The sequence below is a fragment of the Thecamonas trahens genome (assembly GCF_000142905.1).
Source record: "Thecamonas trahens ATCC 50062 unplaced genomic scaffold supercont1.9, whole genome shotgun sequence".
Classification (NCBI taxonomy): Eukaryota; order Apusomonadida; family Apusomonadidae; genus Thecamonas; species Thecamonas trahens.
In genome coordinates, this window is record NW_013657671.1 from 227142 (window position 1) to 246896 (window position 19755).

General features: G+C 63.6%; 10 protein-coding genes across 10 annotated transcripts in view; 7 read left to right on the forward strand and 3 right to left on the reverse strand.

Annotated features, from left to right (window-relative positions):
- Positions 1-124: 124 nt before the first annotated feature.
- Positions 125-1819, reverse strand: AMSG_02303 (transcription factor IIIB 60 kDa subunit). Its single transcript, XM_013905396.1, has one exon. The coding sequence runs from the start codon at positions 1237-1239 to the stop codon at positions 412-414; it is 828 nt and encodes a 275-aa protein (XP_013760850.1). The 5' UTR covers positions 1240-1819; the 3' UTR covers positions 125-411.
- Positions 1820-2033: 214 nt separating this feature from the next.
- AMSG_02304 (syntaxin 8) lies at positions 2034-3225 on the reverse strand. The gene is made up of 3 exons (XM_013905397.1): positions 3087-3225; positions 2742-2824; positions 2034-2631 (listed from the first exon to the last, which is right to left on the reverse strand). The coding sequence occupies exons 1-3, from the start codon at positions 3201-3203 to the stop codon at positions 2103-2105; spliced, it is 729 nt and encodes a 242-aa protein (XP_013760851.1). The 5' UTR covers positions 3204-3225; the 3' UTR covers positions 2034-2102.
- Positions 3226-3757: 532 nt separating this feature from the next.
- AMSG_02305 (uncharacterized protein) lies at positions 3758-5298 on the forward strand (the record flags this gene model as incomplete). The annotated part of the gene is made up of 1 exon (XM_013905398.1): positions 3758-5298. The coding sequence occupies exon 1, from the start codon at positions 3814-3816 to the stop codon at positions 5296-5298; it is 1485 nt and encodes a 494-aa protein (XP_013760852.1). The 5' UTR covers positions 3758-3813.
- Positions 5299-5531: 233 nt separating this feature from the next.
- Positions 5532-9838, forward strand: AMSG_02306 (uncharacterized protein; the record flags this gene model as incomplete). Its single annotated transcript, XM_013905399.1, has 3 exons — positions 5532-5535; positions 5621-7320; positions 7613-9838. 3 exons carry the CDS (start codon positions 5532-5534, stop codon positions 9836-9838), a joined length of 3930 nt encoding a protein of 1309 aa, XP_013760853.1.
- An 8-nt stretch (positions 9839-9846) lies between these two features.
- AMSG_02307 (uncharacterized protein) lies at positions 9847-11316 on the reverse strand (the record flags this gene model as incomplete). Its single annotated transcript, XM_013905400.1, has 1 exon — positions 9847-11316. One exon carries the CDS (start codon positions 11314-11316, stop codon positions 9880-9882), a length of 1437 nt encoding a protein of 478 aa, XP_013760854.1. The 3' UTR covers positions 9847-9879.
- Positions 11317-13144: 1828 nt separating this feature from the next.
- AMSG_02309 (uncharacterized protein) lies at positions 13145-13858 on the forward strand (the record flags this gene model as incomplete). The annotated part of the gene is made up of 1 exon (XM_013905401.1): positions 13145-13858. The coding sequence occupies one exon, from the start codon at positions 13145-13147 to the stop codon at positions 13856-13858; it is 714 nt and encodes a 237-aa protein (XP_013760855.1).
- A 247-nt stretch (positions 13859-14105) lies between these two features.
- On the forward strand, positions 14106-16157 carry AMSG_02310 (tubulin; the record flags this gene model as incomplete). Its single annotated transcript, XM_013905402.1, has 1 exon — positions 14106-16157. One exon carries the CDS (start codon positions 14106-14108, stop codon positions 16098-16100), a length of 1995 nt encoding a protein of 664 aa, XP_013760856.1. The 3' UTR covers positions 16101-16157.
- Positions 16158-16395: 238 nt separating this feature from the next.
- Positions 16396-17301, forward strand: AMSG_02311 (aldehyde dehydrogenase; the record flags this gene model as incomplete). The annotated part of the gene is made up of 2 exons (XM_013905403.1): positions 16396-16402; positions 16799-17301. 2 exons carry the CDS (start codon positions 16396-16398, stop codon positions 17299-17301), a joined length of 510 nt encoding a protein of 169 aa, XP_013760857.1.
- Positions 17302-17312: 11 nt separating this feature from the next.
- On the forward strand, positions 17313-19360 carry AMSG_02312 (uncharacterized protein; the record flags this gene model as incomplete). Its single annotated transcript, XM_013905404.1, has 1 exon — positions 17313-19360. One exon carries the CDS (start codon positions 17313-17315, stop codon positions 19311-19313), a length of 2001 nt encoding a protein of 666 aa, XP_013760858.1. The 3' UTR covers positions 19314-19360.
- A 218-nt stretch (positions 19361-19578) lies between these two features.
- AMSG_02313 (uncharacterized protein) overlaps positions 19579-19755 on the forward strand; it is a gene marked incomplete at both ends in the record, with an annotated part of 968 nt that continues 791 nt past the window's right edge. Inside the window, one exon of the mRNA XM_013905405.1 lies at positions 19579-19590. Coding sequence (XP_013760859.1) covers positions 19579-19590 — 12 coding nt within the window. The remainder of the gene's footprint in view (positions 19591-19755) is intronic.

The window sequence follows — 19755 nt, forward strand, 5'->3', positions numbered from 1 at the left end:
GGGGTGTTGGGGAGGGGGAAGGGGGAGGGGGGGGGGAGGGGGGTGTGGCGGTGGCGGTGCTGGTGGTTGCTGACACGAATCGGCGACAGGCGGCGTGCGGGGGCTGATGGGCACGACAGAGAAAGAGGAGGACGGAGTTGTGGTTATGCTGGACGGAGAGCTAGAGCTAGACGTCGGCAAAGAGGTTGGAGACCGAGCCGAGGGCGGAATGATCGATTTTGGACGTCCGCTCCTTGCGGCGCTTGTTGAGGATGGCTTCAGTGGCGGCGGCGGCCGAGGTGGGGACTGAGACCGTCTCCTGGCGCTTGCGCTTGCGAGTCTTGGGCTTCTTGGCCTTGGGCTCAATGCCACGGGCCCGATCTTCAGCTTCCTTCTTGGCCTTGGCCTTTTGGCTCTTGAGGTAGTCCTTGTTCATCGCCTTCCACACAGCCGACTTGAACTTGACTTCGCGGTCCGATAGGATAAAGGCGTCGAGCTCTTCGTCGTCAAGATCGTCAAGGTTGTCATCGTCACCACCGCTATCCTCGGCCTGGTTCGCAGGAGCGGGCACTGCACTCTGGCTTTCGGTCTCAGCGGCCGAAGCTTGGGATGCAGGCGGTGGGGCGGCCTGTGACGACGACGGGGTCGAGTCGGCGCTGGGGGGAGGCGCGGGAAGAGGAGGTCGTAGTCGTGCTGGCTCTGCAGGCCGCGCGCAAAGTCTTCGAGCGAGAGGTTGTTGTTGGCCGGCCCAGCATTGTACATCTCCAGCAGTTCCAGCCGGCGCTTCGAGTCGGCAGTCTCGCGCTCGCGCGAGACAGCAAAGGCCGGCGGATCGGCCTCCTCCTCGATCGAGGTCTCGTTAAACTGGGAGAGCGACATCTCTGACGACGGCGTTGCCTCAAACTCGCCCAGCCGCTTGCGCAGCGTCAGGTCGCAGATGCGGACGACCTGGGTGATCTCCTTCTGCGTTCGCCGGAAGCCGTGCATGCGCGCCGCAATGAGCAGGGCCGCGCCGCAGATGCCCGACGGCCGCCGCCCGTGGTGGATCCAGTCGCGCTTCATCGACTGCACCAGCCGAAGTGCAGACATGGCGACCACATGCTTCTTGGCCCCAAACTCGAGCTTGGCCGCAAACCGGTGGATGTACAGCGACGGGTCGATGACCGGAAGCGTGATGTTGAGCAACTGCTTGAACTTGAGAAATGTGTTGCCGAGTGTGTACACGTTGGTCTGCAAGACGTCCGAAAAGTCGATGAGCATCAACGGCGCCTTCTCGCGTCGGCACACAATGTAGAGGCAGGCCGCCACCACGTTCTGCGTCCGCCGGCCTGGATAAAGTTGTGCTGGACAGCAAGGAGAAAGTACCGCTGTGCGGCATCGATGTGGCGCGAGTTGAGTTGCAGCGCAGCCGCAACCTGGGTGATCTTCTTTCGTCCGTTGATGATGGTCATCTCACGCGAGTTAATGGAGATCGAGCCGTACGATGGGGTAGCCGCGATGGACCGCGCCCCGGTCTCCGACACAAAGGTACCCACGATCGACGATGAGCCATGCGAGTCCTCCTGGAACTGCAGGCCAAACACAATCGAGTTCTCCTCTTCCACGTGCCCGCAATTGTTACACGACGAATGCCCTTCTGCACCCGCGCCAATCAGCTCGCCCACCCCACAACGCGGACACTTGGCCACCCCGGCTCGTCCGCCTCCACCGCCTCGTCCGCCGCTTCCGCCACCACCGCCACCGCTCACGCCGTTCCCGCCGCCCACACCTGTGCTTTTGCCTGCAACACGGGCAGACATGTTGACTTGCTTTGCCTGACAGGGCACGGGATGAGTGTTCCTTCAAGACAACTTGACCTTGCCGCTGGCGGGCCTTGCCTGTGTCGAGAGCTCCTTGGCTCGATCAGTCGGTTCGTGGGCCTTCGATGGCTCTCCCGAATTGGTCGGCTGCGGGCGACATGCCATTACGGCTGATGGGTATGCCGACGGATGACGCAGCGCATGAGGATTGGATCGAGATTTAGCTTGACGTAATCTTCTGCATGGTGAATGACGTTGTTGTGGCTATGATTGTGGCTGTGTTCGACAGGAGTATGGGTGCGTGGGGCTTGCAACGTCGCATCTCTAGCAGCGAGACTTGGACTTGACGATCTTGCAGCCCCAGTCTGTGGCGGCGAGGGCGGCAAAGAGGATGATGCAGAAGACGAGGCAGCAAAAGCCGCCGCCTGCGGCAGACTTGCGGGTGAGACGAATGACCCGGCGAGTCTCTTTCTGCACGGCGGCTCCGGTGGTGTCGACGTGGCGGTCAAGACGGTCAAGCAGCGGCATCTGCTCATCGAGCTCGCGGTTGATGGCCTGACCAAGCTCCTTCTGCCGTGCCACAGTCTGTGCCAGCACGTCCAGCCCGTCGTCCTGCTGGCGCATGATCTGGCTCTGCATCTGCAGCAGATCCTGGTTGTTCTTGTCGATGGTATCCTCCTGCTCGACAGTCCCCCACCGCGAGCGCTGCTGCCCACTGCTGCTTCCACCCGGCCCGCCCATCAGCGACGCCCGCGACGCCGCACCCGCCACCTTCATCGCCGCCGACGCCTTCTCCTTCCGCGCCATCAGCGTGGCACACAGATCCCTCCGCCGCGCGCGCTCGCCCTCGGTCCTATATCTCTCCCCTCCCTTCCTGTAAGTTACTCTACCACTCCCGCCCACCGCTTCTGCTCACCGCCCCCGCTCACCTCTCCTGTCCCTCCCGGTCACACCAAGACTTACACCGGAATGGCATCGACCCGTGCGCGGAGGGTGTTGACCGACGAGGCCACCAGGCTCAGCTGGCGGTTGATCTTTGAAGTCAGCTACAGCCAAGACAGCACAACATCCATGCATACCAACCATTCCCCCCCCCCCCACCACCTCCAAAGATTGAGTAAGTACTTGTCTCCATCATGCTCTTATCTCTGCTTCGCTATATGTATTTGTGTCGGTGATAGAGGGCGTGGAAGCTCCCGGTAGCAGAAGCAAAAACTGTCGCGTGCGAGCCAATGCGAGGGGGGGAGGGAGGGAGGGGGGGGGGGGGGGGAGTAGGCATGGTAGGAGGGACAGGGACAGTGTATGTACCGATGAGACATCCTGCCCTGATCTAAGCAGGTTGTTCCGCTGTGTCACATCCTTGTTCACCTCGTTGAGGGCTGTGACCTGTCGCTGGTACTCGCGGAGCCACTCCTTGTCGGCCATGGCTACCGAGAGGGAGGAGAGGAGAGTGACTGGCTTGATGGCCTTGCCTATGATCGGGTCGGATGCAGGCGCCGATGTGGTCGGAATACCGTATATGATTACCAGCTATCATCAAGATCATTGTGCAACATGGTATACTTTGCCATCATGACATGCTGCGCCATGGCTGCCGAGGTGGAAGGAGATCGGTTGGTCGACTACGTGATGGCCTTGCCTATGATCGGGTCGGATGCAGGCGCCGATGTGGTCGGAATGCCGTCTATGAATACACATCATTGTCATGTTGCGGCACAATGAGGGTCGAATCGGGACATGATCGGGGCTGGGCGAGCCACAGTGAGAGGCTTCGTATTGGTCTCGGCAGCGTGCCGCGACGTCTCGCACAGGGCACTTGCACCTGTGGAGACAGGCGTACGGCAGGCGGAGAGGTTGCACACCCGACTCTCCCCCATCTCTTTGCAACATGCTACGCGGCACTATGCTGAGCGGACGGTTACAGCGTCTTCGGATCCTGCAGCCGCTGTTGTTGCCGGTGGCGTCGTCGTTGGGGTGGTTTAGCGGTGGTGCAGCCAGGGCAGACAGTCAGGGTGTTGGTCAAGCTGATCCGGCGATGAAGAGCAGGCAGATGGCGGTACCAGTGGCCTCGTTCCCAGCAGTTTCCATCCCAGTTCCGGGATCGGTCCCAGTAGAGGTCACTCTCATTGCCCAGCTCGCGCCAGGCTCCGGATCGCATGTCTTTGATGCCGTCGCCCGTCGCCAAGCCGAGCACGCCGAGTACGTGGCCGAGCTCGATGAGCCCTCGGCGAAGCTGGGCAACGTCGATCTGGACGTTGGCGATCGGAGCTCGCTCTACACTTTTACCGTCGACGGTGGCCATCCGTTTCACAGACACGCTGGCCATCGGGTGGTGGTCGGCATCGCCGGCGCAAGCGGCTCGACCCTTGCCTTTTCCACCGCCACTGACGTCGACGAGCTTCGCGCCAATCCCACGGCGTTTGTGGACAACTTTGAAGTCGTCCGCCTTCCTCCAGATGCGCTCTTTACGCTGCGATTCGACGGATCGGTGTGGCATCGGTTCTCGCCGGACTTTGTCCGCTTGCCAGGCCAGAGCCACGAGCTCATCAACGTGCTTTCTGCCCGGCAAGGGCCGCATCCGGCGTTCACTGCCATCTCGACTCACACCGACGAGACCGGCGGAGACCTTGCGCCTGAGCTGGCGCAGGCCGTCTGCAGGGGAGAGGCCAACATCGCCATGCTCACCGAGCTGCTGCCTGACGAGGTTGTTGACTACCTTGCCGCCCATCCGATCAGGTCGCCCAAGACGACTGCGCTCTCGCTTGAACCGTATGGCCAGCTCCAGAGCGAGGCCTGCTACGCTTTTCGCTCGACCGCTGGACGCATGTGGCGCGCGTTGCCCAAGTGGGAGCCGAAGCATTGGGTACTCACCACCGTCCGGGCCGATCGCTCCGGCGCCCACCTCCCTGTCACGTACTCACCCGATCCAGCGCCGCACTCGATGCTCCGGACTGTTGTCGCCGAGTTTGACCACCAAGACGAGTTTGCTGTCGAGTTTGAAGCTGGCACGGCTGGCTTGACCTCCGCAGACGTCCTGGCGCTTGCGCTGGAGGGCTTCCTCGAAAACCCACCCGATGTGGTCTCGACAATGATGCGAGTCCGCAATGCACTGGTTGCTCCGCTACGGCTCCGCACCTCGCCGCTCGGCTGCCCGGTCTCGTCGCTTCTCTCGAGATCCGACACGCTGTTTGCTGGCCGGTTCCCAGTCCATGACTCGGTGGTGGCAGACGATGGCATGTCTGCCGAGGTTCTCCTCGGCGCTGATGACAAGCATGTCAGCTTTCGCTCGGTCGTCCGAGTTGAGGCCCTTCCGTCGGCGTCCAACACTTTCCGTCTCATCCTAGGCAACCGCGTCGAGTGCCTCAATGTCTTTGGCAAGGCCTACATGTGGGCTATCGACGCGAGCCATCGCAACATTGTCGCTCCTGGCCTCATCCGGCACGCCGCTCAATACGTCATCGCAGCCACCTCTGCCGCCGACAGGGCCAAAACTCGCGGTCACCCCAACTCGCAAAGGTAGAGCTGCCACGTAGCGCACCTCCTTGGCTCAACCATCGCCGCTGTAGTCTTTGAACAAACGCCGATCCATCTCGAGGGCTGACCAAGTAGGACTAAACGCTCACTGGCTCACTGCCTGACACCGCACTCAAGACGGCGGTCGGATGTGTAGGTGAGCCGTGGTAGCGGGTGCCGGAAAGAGGAGGAGGAGGAGGAGGAGAGGGTGTGGGGGAGTGAACACAGACTTACATGGCCATGGGTGGGCATGGTGGGCTGTGGGTGGTTGTGGTGGGCCTTGGTGCGGCTGTGGCTGTGGCTGTTGCTCTGGCTGGGGCGGGCAGCAGCAGAAGAGGCACGACAGCCGCGGTGCTTTGTGTGCGGGAAGACACTCGAGGGGGCAACGGTTGTGGCGGTCCATTCGGCACGATTCCATGAGGCGTGCTGGGAGTGGTGGCTCCCGCAGGGCAAAGTCGACTCGCACTCGTACATGCAGGTGGCGGCATCATCGGGCCTGTTCTTCAAGGGCGGCAAGATTAAGGTCTTTGCCAAGGGCGGCATGCTCTCGTCGTCAAAGTGGCGGGACCGGCTCGGCGTCCTCACGCGTGAGGGCATGTTTGTCTACCGCAAGGCCAAGGATCCGGCCTATGAGTCTTGTGTTCTGTTCGAGGATGTCGACGATGTCCTGCCCGGCCGATCGTGGGCCGGCTGGGGTAAGAAGACCTCCAAGATCCGCCGAGATCTCGCTGTGGTTCTCCTCCTCAACTCTGGCGCTGCGCCGTTTGTCTTTGAGTCGAGCGCGATTGACCTTACCAAGTGGCTTGTCTTTGCCCGCTTTCTCCGCAAGCTGAAGGCGGCCGGCACCGCTGGCCATGTCCATCGCATCTCGCCGGTAGCTGCTGTCGCCGGAGAGTACGTGTACTCGGACGACGAGGCGGTTCTCGACGAGGCTGAGACTGAGGAGGTCGACTGTGATGACTGGATTTACGGTGAGGGTGAGGGCGAGGGCGAGGGCGAGGGCGAGCATGTGTACGAGCATGTGTACGAGTACGAGTACGACGATGGCGCCGGGGCCAGCGGGTCGCTGAAGGGTGCGCTGAGCGCCTCACTGCAATGGTCCAAGTCGGAAGAGATTGCTGCGCTCCTTGGGCGGCGGGCCCAGTTTTGGTGGGGTGACGATGACAGATGGCGAGTGGGCCGTTTTGTGGCCTTTGCCGACGCCACTGACATGTTCTCGATCAAGTACACTGATCCGGTGTCAGGCGAAGAAGTCACCCTTGAGCAGGCCCTCGACGACATGCCGTACGAGCTGCTGAGCGACGACAGCAGCGCGCTGCAGCGGATGCGGTCGATTGCCACCGTCTCGTCGCTAGTACGCCGCGAGTCGCGGGCGGATATGGGCAGCTCGGGTGATTGGGCGGATAGCAATGGCATTCCGCGCCTTGCCTCGGACACCTGGATTGAGCACATCAATGACCACCTGGACGGCGACGTCGTCGCAGTTGTCCCTGACCATCTTGTTGGCTGCTTTGTTCGCGTGTGGGAAGACGAGGAGTCGGATGTGTTCTCCACCGGGCAAATCATGAGCTACGACGAGAGCACGGCGCTCTTTGCAGTCGATTTTGCCTCGGAGCACGGTGTGGCGTCGCGGCAGTTTAAGTTCAACGGCGATGTCGAGTTTGAGCTTATTGCTGAGAACATGCTTCATGCGTCGCACCTCAACGCTGACCTTGCGGTTGCACAGGATGCAGCCGTGGTCATGGGCAAGGAAGGTGAGGACGGCGAGGAAGATGCCGGTGACAAGGACGGCGAGGACGGCGAGGTTGGCGTGATCGCCACAGCCGAGTCCAAGGGTGATGCCGTGGACGAGTCTTTGTTGGAAATCAGTGCTACCAGTGATGTTGAGGTTGATGTGGATGAGGATGACAAGCTGGAAGGCGAAGATTACTCGACTATCGATGTTGATGATGTGCTCGGCCTTTTGCGGACTGACACTGAGACGCAGAGCGCGGGCTTGGTGGGACCGTCTTCGCCCGCACCTGCGCTTGTTGAGCCACTCCAGCCTGATCTTGACCAGCCTGCCCCCCAACCGGGCTTGAGGGAGCCGTCTTTGCCAGACCGTTGTCGCCTCGGCCGCCGCAGTCGCATGTGGCTGAGGATGAGTTATCCAGCACCTCAGAGTCGCGGGAGCCAACTTCACCGTTGTCGCCTCGGCCGCCGCAGTCGCATGTGGCTGAGGATGAGTTATCCAGCACCTCAGAGTCACCAGACGCACTGGAGACTGCTCACGAGACTGTGGCTTTGTCGACTGCACTTCTCGACGGCGGCGTGTTGGCGAGCTTGCTGTGGCGGTCCAGAATGTCGAGTCAATGGGTGACAGGCTTGCCAACCCGAGTGTCATGTCGAGCGATGGAGACTGGGCAGCGGCGCTTTACCCGGTCCGCGACCACGTCGATGCTGTGGCGACCAGTGTCGATGACCTGGCACTCCGCGTCCAGGCGGCCGAAGCGACTGCGTCGACGGCGGCATCGCTGGCGGCTGATGCCCGTCGTGACGCTGCGCATGCGCTGGAACGGACCGCGTCGCTCGAGGTCAATGTTGCTGATGTTGGCTCTGGCTCCGAGCTGGCTGACGCGGTGGCAGTACTTGCCGACGATGTAGCGAGCGTCAAGGAGGCGTTGGCTACTGTGACATCGCGGGTCGACGACGTTGCGTCCCACAAGCTCGAGGTCACGCGTGTGCTAGCTGAAGTGCGCGGTGACGGTGACGAAGAGTGCGAGTGGAACATGCGCGATGAGGTCCAGCACCTCTCACAGCAGGTTGCGGTCCTTGTTGCTGCAGTCCGCGAAGTGGATGCCCGGTCGGCCGAGCCGGACCAGATTGCCGTCGAGGAGCGTGGGCGGCTGTGGGACGAGCTGCGCGCGCTTTCAGGAAGAGTTCGCGACCTTGACGAAGCCCCGCGGGAAGTCCCGGTCGTTCCCGAGCTAAGCGCAGCCGTCGAGGCGCTGCAGCACCGGGTAGCGGACATGGAAGCAGGCTTGGCTGGTAGTCTCGCCGCCACGACTGGCCTCGAGAGCCAAGCTGGGATAGGCAGTGCCAGCGCCAAGCTGGACGATCTCGCACTCCGTGTCGAAGCGCTGACTGAGGTCATGGGCGAGGTGCAGGATGCCCAGGGTGAACTGCAGAATGCGCACGAGGCGGCCAAGCTGGAGAAGCGGGATGCTGAAACCGCTTCCTCGGCCACCGCGCCTCCGCCCGCTGTGTCGGTTGAAGCCTTCGAGGCGCTTGTCGCTAGCATCCGCGACCTCGGCAACCTGATAGGTGACCTTGAGCAGGCGCAGCTGCAGCAAGAGCTGCGACACGCGCAGCTACGCAGCGAGCTCGTGAATCCACTCCCGCCCCGTGCCCCGACACCGACTGACGATACCGGGCCAGGCGATGCCGAGCCGGACGATGCGGCGTCAGACGCCGCGTTTGTCATTGTGGCCGAAGCAGCCGAGCGCGCACCTGCACCCGTGCCTGCGCCCACACACAACGCGGTGGCCGAATTGGAGCGTGAGCGTGAGCAGTGGCGGCTGGAAAAGGCCGAGATGGAGGCGGCGCACAAGCTCGAGATGGAGCGGTTGTTGCTTGAGGTCGACCGGGCACGGTTGGAGGAGCAGCGGGCGGCGCTACTGAGCGAGCGGGCGGCACTCGACAACGCGTGGGACGAGCTTGAACAACATCGCGGCATTGCAGTCGACCAGCAGGCTCGGGTCCACCGTGAGTTGGAGAACAAGGCTCACGCCCTTGCTGAAAAAGAGATCGAGGTTGTTGCGGCCGAGGTTGCGGTCAGCGTAACCGCGGCGGCAGCGTCGCAAACGCCGCCTCTGGCGCCGGCGGCTCCTCCTGTCATCCACCACCATCACCATGCGCCCGAGCCTCCGTCATCCTCACGGTCGGTGCAGGCCTCGTCGCGGGACGACCACCGCAGGGCTGCGTTTGCGGCCCGACGTTCGGAGTCAGGCTCAAACCTGGGTCACGAGGCCGAAACGCAGCGGAGTATGAGTGCAGCAGCCGCGATAGACAAGAGCAAGTCGCGGCGCCGACACAGAGTCCGTCGCCGGCGATCGCAGGCCAGCGACGCGGCTGGGGTGAGCCCGGCGGCCGTGCCGTGGACGCACGTTGTTGAGGAGGATCCATTCCCCGACTACGGAGCTGCACCCGGCCCAGGAGAGACCGACCTGTCGCGCCGGGTCCGGATGATTTTCCAGCCCGGAGAGCCTCTTTCGTCGCGGTGGCGGCGGTCACCGACCCGGTCGCCAGGGCGCAGCGCCGACCTCTCGACCTCGCCGCTATTCCTGAGCGGGCTGCCGCGTGGTTCACGAGCGACGCCTTCGCCAGTCAAGCCGTCCTATCGACTCTCCAGCTCGTTGACACCCAAGGTGTCGCGAACGGCATCGTATGCACCGTCGCCGTCGCTGCTGGGCCGGCGAGCCGGCGGAAGCCGCGGCAGAGACAGCAGCCGCGGGCGCGGACGCGATGGCGAGCTGCTCAACCCGTATCGGCTCTCGCTCTACGGATGAGCCGTGGATGTAAAGCAAAGGATTCGTTTAATGATGGCAACTCACTCCAACTCCTCGTACTCGTCTTCAAAGATCAAGTCTTCTTCGTCGAGCTCGACCTGGTTGCCGTTGTGGTCGTAGAAAAGGCCGTCCTCGCCTTGGTAGATGTCGCCCTCCTGCAGGATGAGCTCTTCTCCGTCGTCCCCAACTAGGAACGGGTCTTCCGCCTCGTCCACCTCGGCATCTAACCAAGACCGGGACGAGCGAGCTGAGTGCGAGGCGCGAGAGGCCGAGCCATTGCGCAGGGAGCCGTGATCTGATCCAAGCGTGGCTGATTGCGGGGAGCCTAGCGCTGCCGAGGCATCGGCCCGCGTCGGCTTCTTGTATCCGAGGAGGACAGCGCCATCGAGGGTGGGCTTGAAAGTGCAGTTCTTGCGGATGTCTTCCTCGCGCTGGCGAATAAGCTCCTGGCGGCGGCGCTCGGTCCTTGAATTGACGTCCTTGGCGTGCTGCTCCATGCGACGGAGAACCGGGCCCGCGCCTCGGCGGGCGACAATGCCCGTCGACTTGCGGCCGATCTGCGGACGGAACGGCAGCGAGCGACGCTCATTGTATCGCTGCTCGTTACGCTTGCGAGTGATGCTGGCGTCTCGGTTGCGGGCCCACTCATCCATGCGCTCATTGAGTGGCTTGGTAAACCGGGCGAGCTTGGCCGACGTTCGCGACGGCCGAGGGCGGACCCGCAGCTCCTCGAGCTCCTTGCGCTCAGCCTCACGGGCCAGTGCCCGCAGTTTGGCCTCCTTCCGCTCTTGGGACTGCTGCAGCCGCGTTTGAAAGGATGGCAGCGGCTTGGAGGAGACAAGCTTGCGGGTGTGGGGCGAGAGCGTCTTGCCGGTTGTTCTTCTCCGTGCCGGCGCCTGCCGGCCTCCCCCACGCCCATTCTTGCGTGATCGCCCCGCGTTCTCTCCGGCTCGGCGGTGGGTGTTGCCCTTAAGCGATCGGGTCAGGGCCGGTCCTGTCGAGGTGCTGCCACCATTGAACGATCTGTTGCGAGCAACGTGCGGCGCGGCCGCTGGATCGGGACCCCACCACTGGCCTGCACCGGGCTGAGCGTAGCTACCACCCTGAGACTGGTGCGGATGGGGACTTGGATACGCTGCGGGATGCGGATTCGAATAGCCGGAGGACGGCTGTGCGAGAGCGGCTGTGCCGAGCATGTGGGCCGGGGCGGGACCCGGCGGGAGCGGGTAGGCCGGGTACGGATACGGCGCCGAAGCTGCGGGGAAGGGCGGGCCGTGGGGCGGATAGCCGCCACCATGGGGCGGATACCCCAGATGAGACGACGGATATCCGAGTTGTGGAGGAGGATACGCAACCTGTGGCGGGAGCCCGTGCCCATACCCGATGCCATGCCCGTATCCGACAGCCTGGTTCGGCCGGTGCTGGTCGACGCCCGGAACCGCCACGGAACCGCCACGGTCTGGGCCTGGTGCGGCCATGGCGCGAGCGCGAGGGGATGGGAGCAGGAAGGGGGGAGAGGGGAAAGGGAGGAGGGGTAGCTTGGAGGGAAAGTGTGCGTGTGTGTCAGGGTGGAGTGGTGCCGGCTGTGGCCGTCGCTGTGGGCTGTGGCTGTGGGTGGTCAAAGGTGGGCTGGCGATCGGACAATGGCCGAGTATGACGGCGGGAGCTCCGGCATGTCATCAGGTTCCGAAGCTGGCGCACGTTGAGGAGGAGATGGGTGGCGGCGATGGCGGCGATGGCGGCGATGGCGGCGATGGCTCGGCTCGGATTGACGAGGCGACGCGGGCGAGCGCGAGCGCGAGTCCGAGATGCAGCCGGAGCCACCCGAGCACGAAGAGTCGGACCATGATCCACCGGCAGCGACGGAAGGGAACGGGGCGGATCGTCTCCGGGCGTGGCAGGGGGCTGCGGAATCCAGTTGGAGTTGTAGACGTCGCGATGGCGGCGGCGGCGGCGGCGGCGACCAGGCGGGCTGCGCGAGCGCGAGCGCGAGTCTGACATTGAGGCGGAAGCCGAGATCGAGGACGAGGAGCGCGGTGGCGGCGCAGTCCGCGCAGCGTTGACCCAGGCCTCGGAGACCGACTTGAGAAAGTGGACGCTGCCTGTCGGGCCGTCGACGCCATGGATGTAGTTGCCATGGACGTCGATGGTGTACGTACCGCCACGCTCACGGCGGAGCCGGGCGCGAGTACGCGCGGTGAGTGTAAAGCCAGCATCGTAGCGAAGGACGAGTGCCATTCGGAGCGTCTCGTCCGAGTAGTAGCCGACGACGACGTCGAACCTGCCCTCGCCGTCCGAGCCATGTCCAGAGATGCGCCCAGAGGTAAAGGTCAGATTGAGCTCTGCGCGCTCTGGGACCCCGCGGGACGACTGGATACCACCAGACCAGCGGCCCGATACAAAGAATGGTGGCATGGGCCTGCCTGTCTCGCCGATGTGAACGTGTCGCTCGAGCTCACTGTGGCTGGGATGAGCATCGGCAGGCGTCGGGCCAAAGTTGGAGGAGCACGAGTAGCACGAGCACGAGTCTGTATAATACATGTAGATAGCACAGACACCAATACCCATAACCACAAGCACAATGAGCACCCATGCCCATGCCGGGATCACCCCATCGGACGGCCTACTCTGATCAGCCTCATCCGTAGTCGAGCCACGGGTGGCTGACGACCGGGCCTGGCAGCAGGCAGCCAAGGCGAGCACCAGCAGGCCAAGGCCCACCAGACGTAATGCTACCCTTGGCATGGGTGCTACTACTACAACAACAAAGATGGATGATGAAGTGGAGTCTGAGTGTAGTCTTCTTCTCGGTCCGGACCTCTACCTCCCCCCCCCCCCCCTCTCTTGTGCCGCCATGGTCTCCCTCTGTCGCCTGGCGTGCTCCGTTTGCTGCCGCACTTTGCGTCCCCCGCTTCTGCCGATCCATGCCTTATCAAGCGCGATAAGAACAGATCCGGCGGCTGGAGCAGGTGGCGAGTGCGAGCCAAAGCATCAGGTGTGCATGCTTGAGCATTTCTGGCTGACTGGCCGAAGCGCTGTCGTCAGCTCTTCCCCACGCGATCGTAGCGTAGTAAGAGCTACGCTGATGATCTGCAGACTCATCTTGATCCTGGTATCCGAGTCCGATGGCCAAGGTGGATGCCAAAACGGCAGCTGAGAGGAAAGCATCATACCAGCCATCGTTGAGAGCTGGGAGCGTCTTGTCACTGCCCGCCGCCCGACCTTGTGCTGGACGGCGCCATGGCCAAGACGGCCACCAGCAGGGCCACCACTCGACTGTGAAGCATACGAAAAGAAGTGCGTGAGATGGAGGAAAGAAGAGGATACGGACCTGTGACTGTGAGCGAGTGGGGCGAACGTGTTGTGGTGGAGAGCTTTCCCTGGCGGTCGGTGTATGTGGGTGGCGGAGTGTGGCTGCTCGGTCTGGTCCTGCTCGTCGTCTTCCCTCTGCCATCCACCGGTCTACTGAAGGTCTTCCACTTGCTGGCGGCGGTCATTTTCTTTGGTGCAGCCGGCGCTTCGTTTGTTGGCGCGGCAGAGGGCTTTGAGGCCCGGATCGGGGACAAGCTGCCCACTGGTGGGGTCAAGGGCGAGCTCCGCGTCCACACCTCGCCGCTCCTCGCCCGACTGATGGGCGAGTCGGCATTGGGCGAGCTGCTTGGCTCGGGCCCGCCGCGGGTCTACGTCCAGTCACTGGCAGGCGTCTCGGCTGTCCGGGTCGATGCCAAGGCTGCCGACATCCACTACGGACAGCGCGGCGGCTTCCGCATTGTCGCCGTCCTGGAGGGTGGCATCGTCCTCCCTCTCATCCACGAGTTCCACATGATCCCGGTCGGCCCGTTCAACGATCTTGTCGACGCTCTTGCCGTCGCCTTTAACCTCACTCTCGCCGACCACCGCGAGATCGGTCATGATGCCTCGCCCAACGAGCGCCACGTCCTCCGCGGCACCCTCCACGGTTGGCGCCGCCTCTCCCCGAGCCAGATCCTCGAGCACGCCATGGACGAACATGGCTACTGATAGCATCCCACAATCGTAATATGATACACTCTACACCGCGACACAGTCTGATCCTGTTTCTTTCTCTAGCACTTTGGCGCAAAGCCTGTGAACCTGCCGCAGCCACAAAACAGAGATGGCGCGCATTCGGCTGGTGTGCCGACTCGGCGCGCGCGCGCAACGTGAGCAGCGAGCAGCCAGGTCCGCAAGCAGCCCGCAGCAAGTCCCACTTCTCCCCCACCTCTCTCCTCCCCTCACAAGCTTGACCATGCTGCGGGAGGTGCTGCTTGCGCTTCTGGGCCATGCGGGCGACGTCATTGCGCCCGGACCCGACGGGGTGCTCCGGGTCGTCCCTGGCCTGCCCTTCCTGCACCCGTCCGAGGCAGCTGCTGTGGACAGGCTGGTGGTTATGGGCAGCCACTATGCGTCTCTGAACGGATACTCTGGCCGTGTTCATGCAGCCGAGGGCGCTCGCGACCATTCGTTGCTGGTCTCGGCCTTTGCTGCAGGTGTGGACGAGGTGCTGGATAGATACCGCGCTCACGTGCTCGCGGCAGAGAAGGCGGTCATCGCCGATCAGGGCATGACCCTCGCTCATCTGACGGTCCACTTTGCGGCAGAGGCTCTGACTCTTCCGGCGCTTGCCGGCCTGGCTGCCGTTGTCCACGACCAGCGGCTGGTGGGCGGCCGGCTGCTCGAGGCGGTGTACGAGGCGTCGGTGTCGGGCATTCCCGAGGTGGCCGACATGTTTTCTGGCGTCCTCGCCGCCCTTCATCGTTGCCTGCTGGGCTTGATGAAGGCATGGATGGTTGACGGCGTGCTGGACGATCCGGCGAGCGAGTGGTTCGTGGCGCCAGGCAGCGCACAGACTGTCGACGGTGATGACGACGGTGCCTCGGTCCTCACAAACTGGAACTCATCGTTTACGCTCCGAGTCGACGGGATTCCCAGCTACTTGCCGGCGACGCTGGCGGAAAAGGTGTTGTTTGCCGGCAAGGCCGTCCAGGTCCTCCGCGCCATCCGCCGCCGCAAGGCTCTCGCCGCGCTGCTCGGTGAGTCGTCGGCGGCGTCGGCGTTCCCGCTGCTGCCGTCGGACGCGCGGAGCGTCGACGCGGTGGTAGCCGGCAGCAGCAGCGGCTCTGCTACTGCTGGCAACCAGCCGGCGCAAGCCTTTCGGCTGCTGAGCGATGCCGAGCTGGAGCGGTTTGCTCTCGCGCTGGACGAGCTCGCGCTCGCGCGGACCTTTAAGCTCAGCGCGTTCAAGGCAACGGTAGAGGACATCCGCACGGTGCTGGCGGGACATCTCTTTGACCTCATTGTCCACGAGGCGGATTTGCTCGGCCACATCGGCGCCCTCAAGAACTACTTTCTGCTCGGCCGCGGCGAGCTCTACCACTCGTTCCTGGCGGATGGGCACGAGGTGTTGGCGTCGCCGGTCTCGCCGCTCGGAGCGCACGAGCTGCGGGCCATCTACGTCCAGGCCGGAGCCAAGTCGTCGGCCGACGGTGACCACTTCTTCGAGCATGTGAGCCTGGCGGTCGAGCTCGGCGACGATGAGGCCGCTCGTGGCGGGGGCGGTGAGGGCGGGCCGGACGCGGCGTGGCGGGCGGCGCTGAGCCTGCACTACGATGTGCCATCGCCTGTCCATCTCGTGCTGGATGAGCAGTCCATGGCGCTGTACGGCCAGCTCTTCTCATTCCTCCTCGCCGTCAAGCGAGTCCAGCTGGCGCTGCAAGGAGCGTGGATGCCACAGATGCGGCACAAGAACATGGCTCGGCTGATCGGGAGCTCAGCGCCGGTGCAACGAGTGTGGATGACACGGGCGCGCATGGCGTTTTTGATTGACAACTTGCAATACTACCTCCAGGCTGATGTGCTCGAGGCGCAGCACTCGGTGCTGGTGCAAGCCGTCGAGGCCTCGCGCGACTTTGAGGCCGTCAAGGCTGCCCACACGCGATACATCAACAACCTCGTTGCGCTCGCCTTTCTTCGCATCAAGCCGGTATACTCGACGCTCCTGCAGCTCTTTGACACTTGCATTCAGTACGCGCGGCTGCTGATGACGGCAGCGTCGAGCTCCGCGGCGGCCGGGGCCGGCATTCCGGCCTCGCGCGAGGCGGCGCTCTCCAAGGCCTTTGATCGCCAGTCACACTTTCTCTTCACCGTCCTCTCGGGCGTCAAGCAAGTCCACGCCGCGCCTCATCTCGCACAGCTTCTGCTCCGCATCGACTTTAACCGGCATTTCTCGTCGGCCATGCCGTAGCAGTCACGATGCCCAGCCCGCGGCCGCGAGTTGGTGTAGTAAAGACCGCCGGCTCGAGCCAACGTCCAAGCAACACACACACAGCCAGCCGTTGTACACGTTCAGCCCAAGATTTGCGCCCTTCCATGTCGACCATCAGCATGCCAGATCCATATCGCTCGGCGTGCAACTTGATGCGCCCCGCTAGGCCGTTTCCCGCCCGACGACCGACTTGGCTCGTTAGCAGCCCCGACCGTTGCCCCGTTGGCAACCGACCACCACCGCCACCACCTTTCTTTGCCTTGTTGAGAACAACATGGCCGGTACGTGGAACAAGCTGCGCCTCCCCGTCTCCTATCTTCTCCCACCACCAACACCTTTATTATCCCACCATCCTCCCACTTTCCCTCGTGTTCTACCTCCTCCACCTATTCCCCCTGTCCCCCTTCCCCTTTGGTGGTGGTGGTGGGCTGGTGGTTGATGGCCACTCGCATCGCCCAGTCGCCGTCTCCCCTTTGGCTCGAGGGTCATTTTTTTGAAACCGACTGCGGGAGGGAGGGGGGGGGGGGGGGGGAGGGGGGCTGGTTGAGGACTGGGACTGGGAGAGGAGGACAGAGATAGAAAGGCAGGGTGTCATGACTTATGGTGTGTGTATGGTATGTATGTGTGTTTGTGTGGGGGAATGTGGTTGTGTTTGGGACTGGGCTGGGGGTGGGCAGACAACGCTGCGAACGCGTCCTCGCCGCCGGCTGCTGCTGCTGAGGTCGATTACGACAAGCTGACGGTGAAGGACATCTTTGAGAACCTGACGTACGGGCCTGCTCCCGAGTCTGACGCTGCCTTCCGCGAGTGGGTGGACGAGCACGAGGGCAAGTTTGGCCTGTTCATCAACAACGAGTGGGTGCACCCGGCGGGGGCCAAGTACCGGCCGTCGGTCTGCCCTGCGACTGGCGAGGAGCTGTGCGTGACGTGCGACGGGACGGATGCCGACGTGGACGTTGCGGTGAGCGCTGCGCGGACTGCGTTTGAGTCGTGGTCTGCGCTGGAGCCGCACGTGCGTGCGAAGCACCTGTACTCGCTTGCGCGTCATGTGCAGAAGCACGCGCGTCTTCTTGCCGTGGTCGAGGCGCTGGACAACGGCAAGTCGATCCGTGAGACGCGCGATGCGGACGTGCCGATTATGGCGCGGCACTTTTACACCACGCCGGATGGGCGCAGCTGATGCCGGAGGAGATGGCCGGGTACCGGCCGCTTGGCGTTGTGGGCGCCATCACGCCGTGGAACTTCCCGCTGATGCTGATGACGTGGAAGATTGCGCCTGCGCTTGCGATGGGCAACACAGTGGTGCTCAAGCCTGCGTCGTACACGCGGCTCTCGGCGCTGCTCTTTGCGCAGATCTGCGTGGAGGCCGGGCTCCCGCCTGGCGTGATCAACATTGTGACGGCGTCCGGGCGTGTCGGGTCTGCGCTCGCAGACCACCCGGGCATCGACAAGGTGGCGTTCACCGGGTCGACGCCGATCGGGCGGCTGCTGCGGCGGCGGATTGCGGGGTCAGGCAAGAAGATCTCGCTGGAGCTTGGCGGCAAGTCGCCGATCATTGTGTTTGACACTGCCGACATTGACTCTGCCATCGAGGGCTGCGTCGACGCCATCTGGTTCAACCAGGGCCAGGTCTGCTGCGCGGGCTCGCGTCTGCTTGTGCAGGAGAACATTGCGGCCAAGGTGGAGGCCAAGCTCAAGGCGCGGATGGACCACTTCCGCATTGGGCATCCGCTGGACAAGTGCATCGACATGGGCGCGCTTGTGGACGAGTCGCAGTACGAGACGATTTCGTCGTTTGTGGAGGGCGCGATTGCCGAGGGCGCCAACGTGTACAAGGCCAATGTGCCTGTGCCGTCGGAGGGCTGGTACTGGCCGCCGACTCTCATCACCAACGTGGCGCCGACAAACGCGTGCGTGCGCGAGGAGATCTTCGGCCCGGTCCTCACCATGATGACGTTCCGCAACCCGAAGGAGGCTGTGGCCCTGGCCAACAACACCATGTTTGGTCTCGCCGGTTCGGTGTGGTCGGAGAACATTGCGCTCGCGTCCGAGGTGGCGACGCAGATCAAGGCCGGCACCATCTGGGTCAACTCGCACAACCTGTTCGACGCTGCGGCCGGGTTTGGCGGCTACCGCGAGTCCGGCTTTGGCCGCGACGGCGGCAAGGAAGGGCTGTACGAGTACGCGACGCCGGCCTGGCTCCCGGTTCGCCCGGCGCCCGAGCTCAACTTCCCGGTCTCGGAGGACGACATTGTGTGGGACCTGCCTGCGCCGTCGCGGCCCGCGTCGGTGGCGGCATCGTCGGCCTCGGTCGACCAGGCCATCCTCGGCGTCATGCGCGTCGACCGGACGCAGAAGGTCTTTATCGGCGGCAAGCAGAAGCGGCCGGACGGCCAGTACTCCAAGGCCATCCTCGACCCCGAGGGCGGGCTCATTTCCGAGGTGGCTGACGCCAACCGCAAGGATGTGCGTAACGCTGTCGAGGCTGCGCACAAGGCCGCGCCCGGCTGGAGCAAGCGTGCCGCCCACAACCGCGCGCAGATCTGCTACTTTGTGGCTGAGAACCTCATGCGCCGGTCCGACGAGTTTGCCTCGCGCATCGTCGTCCAGACCGGCCGCTCGCTCGAGTCGGCCGAGGACGAGGTCAAGGCTGCCATTGAGCGCCTCTTCTACTACGCCGCGTACGCCGACAAGTTTGGCGGCACGGTCAAGGAGACTTCGTTCTACGGCGTGACCATCTCCACCAACGAGGCCGTCGGCGTGGTCGGCATTGCCTGCCCCGACGAGTACCCGCTGCTTGGCTTTGTCTCGCTCGTCGCGCCCGCCGTCATCCGCGGCAACACCGTCGTTGTCGTCCCGTCGCAGGCCCATCCGCTCTGCGCCACGGACCTCTACCAGGTCTTCGAGACTTCGGACCTGCCTGGCGGCGTCATCAACATCCTCACCGGCCACCGCGACCTCGTGACCAAGACCCTCGTCGAGCACTGGGACGTCGACGCTATGTGGTACTTTGGCTCCGCCGAGGGCTCCCGCAACGTCGAGTACTCGGCTGCCAACAACATGAAGCGGACTTGGGTCAACTACGGCGACTTTACCCGCAACTGGATGGACAACAAGCAGGGCCAGGGCGTCGAGTTCCTCTTCCACGCCACCGAGCCCAAGTCCATCTGGCTTCCCATCGGCGAGATGTAGAGTCCTGCTCTCTCTCTCTCCAATCTAAACTCACGTCTGTGCGGCAAAGCGAGCAAGCAAAGCACTCCCCCGCCCCATGCCCGATGCTGTGACTAGCCTGGCTCGCGTGTCGTGTCCATGACGTGTTGGTGATTGCGACAACTGCCAGCCAGCCAGCCAGCCAGCCAGCCAGCCAGCCAGCCAGAGTGCCATGCTAGCAAGTGCGGCCTGGACATAGTACGAGCTGACGGCCAGAGGGACACACCCGTCTCCATTCACACGCACTATGGCCTACCAAGTACGAAGCCAGTAGCGGTGTCCAGTGGGCATACCCTTCCTGGTTGCCTTGGCCCTGCCCCCCACCCCCTTGTTTCCCCCCTTGCCCACCACCGCCACCTTCCGATCACCCTTCCCCCCTCCCCCGACTTCCCGCCCACCTTCCCCACCCTCCGCTTCCCCAACT

Bases quoted from the DNA above. Each gene is read 5' to 3' on its own strand.
- AMSG_02303 (XM_013905396.1), bottom strand. From the start codon at position 1,239: ATGCTCATCGACTTTTCGGACGTCTTGCAGACCAACGTGTACACACTC.
- AMSG_02304 (XM_013905397.1), bottom strand. From the start codon at position 3,203: ATGGCCGACAAGGAGTGGCTCCGCGAGTACCAGCGACAGGTCACAGCC. The intron at 2,825-3,086 runs GTACATACACTG...TCTTGGCTGTAG, and splicing joins CAGGGCAGGATGTCTCATCG to CTGACTTCAAAGATCAACCG. The intron at 2,632-2,741 runs GTAAGTCTTGGT...GGAGAGATATAG, and splicing joins CGGGTCGATGCCATTCCGGT to GACCGAGGGCGAGCGCGCGC.